The 2,169-nt window shown below is 46.0% G+C and overlaps 1 protein-coding gene across 1 annotated transcript in view; it reads right to left on the bottom strand.

Annotated features, from left to right (window-relative positions):
• The window catches only part of ADAMTS16 (ADAM metallopeptidase with thrombospondin type 1 motif 16), a 361,524-nt gene that overhangs the window by 358,023 nt on the left and 1,332 nt on the right, over positions 1–2,169 (bottom strand). Inside the window, 1 exon segment of the mRNA XM_007953260.1 lies at positions 2,044–2,118. Coding sequence (XP_007951451.1) covers positions 2,044–2,118 — 75 coding nt within the window.

Genomic DNA, 2,169 nt, shown 5'->3' with positions numbered 1-2,169 from the left:
GGAGCTCTGGTAGCACAGTACCTAAGGCATCTGACTGCTAACCAGAAGGTTGATGGTTCAAACCCTCCAGCCACTCAGCCACTCTGGGGAAGCAAGACTGGGCAATCAACTTCCACAAAGATTCATTGCCTCAGAAACCCAATGGGGGTTGCCATGAGTCAGATTTGATTTGAAGGCAATGCATTTTTTTGTTTTGTTTTGTTTTTTGTGGGTTTTTTTTTGTTTTTATAAAGTACTTGGAAAATCTCCCGAGTCCCTCTGCAATTTTCATAATGATAACAAACTAGAGCTTTTTTTTCTTTTAATAAAGAATTTAAAAAAGTAAAGATGACCGGGTCTATCCTAGTTATTTAGTGCTGCTATAACACAGGAGGATGACTTTAAGAAACAGAAGGTTATTTCTCACAGTTTAGGAGGCTAAGAATCTGAATTCAGGGCATTTGACTGCTAACCAGAAGGCTGGCGGTTCAAACCCTCTAGCCACTCTGTGCAAGGAAGACTGGGGGATCTACTTCCGTAGAAATACTGCCCTGGAAATCCAAGGAGGGGTGGCTATGAGTGAAAATTGACTTGATGGTAGTGAGGTTTTTTTTTTTTTTTTTTGGCTCTAGGGGAAGGCTTTCTCTGTTGGCAGTGGGGCCAGGTCCTTGTCCCTTGGTTCTCCGCAGAGCCTCCTGTGGTGCGGGGTCTCTCTTTTCCCAGCTACATGCTCACTTGCTTGTTTAATCTGTTTTATGTCTCAAAAGAGATTGACTGGAGACACCCCCTACACTAATCCTGCCTCAGTGACGTAACAGAAACAACCCCTTCCCCAACAGGATTTTAACCACAGAAAGAGGCTTAGGGTTTACAACATATATTTTTGGGGCACGATGCAATCCATAAGGGACAAGCTACTTCAAATATAGATAATTTTCCTGTGGAATCTATTGTAAAAGAAACATTAAAGGGATATGGATGAGTACAAAAAGGTGATTTCAAATAGATAATACTTTTTCTTGCAAAGTAAACCATGGATCAACGTTTCCTATTATTTACATCCGGCGCCCTCTGGTGGTCTTCAAACAGTCCCTACGTTTGAGAATTTATCGGATGGCATTTTATTATATACTATTCAGTATCTCTGAGAGAACTGCAAAATTTAATTCATAAATTAAATTGTTATTCCTTTCTGTTATTTTATCAAGATGAATTAACTAGATCGCGAAAGCTTTAAGTTACTCACTTTGATTCCCTAGACTTTCTGGAAAAAACAAAACAAAACACTGGGATAATTAAACCAGTCCTGTCATAATCACCATGAACATTTGAGACGCGATTTACTCTTAGAAACGGTGCAGTTATCAATACGTAGTAACTGCCAAAGAGGTGGCTTCCTGTGGAAATCTCTGTGACCAGTGTTAGACACCTGCTTCGCCCTCACCCTAATGCTGAGTCAAGGCGCAGAGACCCATTCCACGGGAAGAACAAATTCGGGAACGTCTATCGTGAGCGGTGGAAGCAAAACCCCACGCTGCAAAGCCCACACACCAGACTGGGTTGCAGGGCAACGCGTGCCCAGGACGCTGGCATGGCTTCAGGACATGAGGTTTTGTGGGCCAGTATGTATCAATTTAGCTGCAGTTCCTGACAAGTATCAGCTGTGATAGTAAGGTGAGACGCCCAGGCACCGTGGCAATGACCTCTTTTGTCTCTAGCTGTAATAGGCAAGGAGGGAGACATTCAATAAGGATAAAAAGAGGAAAAGGAGGGGGGTTCCATCGGTACAAGCTCTAGTTTATTCCTAACTCCCCTCCTTAACTTTTCGAAAGAAACACATTTCCTTGTCTCATGGCTGGAGTCTGCGGTGATAGTTACCGTGTAACTATCAGTGGAAGCCCATCCTGGGGGACTCGTCCCTGCAGACAGACACAGCAGCGGCAGCAGGTCAAAGGCGGCTTTCAGCAGCGTGGCGCGCACCCACAGCACGGGCTGAAGCAGCGGTGGAGTGTTTATGAGCGGCCAAATCGCACGGACTGGAATTCCCCCAGCTCGCGGACTTACCAGCGTTTTCTACCCAGCCCGGGCGCTCCTCGGGCGAGGGATGATGGGGGTCGCTCCGGCTCCCAGGCGCCGACGCTGCGGGTCCCACGGCGCACACAGGTGCCTGCTGGAAAACAGCGGCGACAC

The sequence above is a fragment of the Orycteropus afer genome, unplaced genomic scaffold, assembly GCF_000298275.1.
Source record: "Orycteropus afer afer isolate SDZICR_OR568_19922 unplaced genomic scaffold, OryAfe1.0 scaffold00381, whole genome shotgun sequence".
Taxonomy (NCBI): Eukaryota; Metazoa; Chordata; class Mammalia; order Tubulidentata; family Orycteropodidae; genus Orycteropus; species Orycteropus afer.
This window is presented reverse-complemented; position numbering and strand designations above follow the sequence as displayed.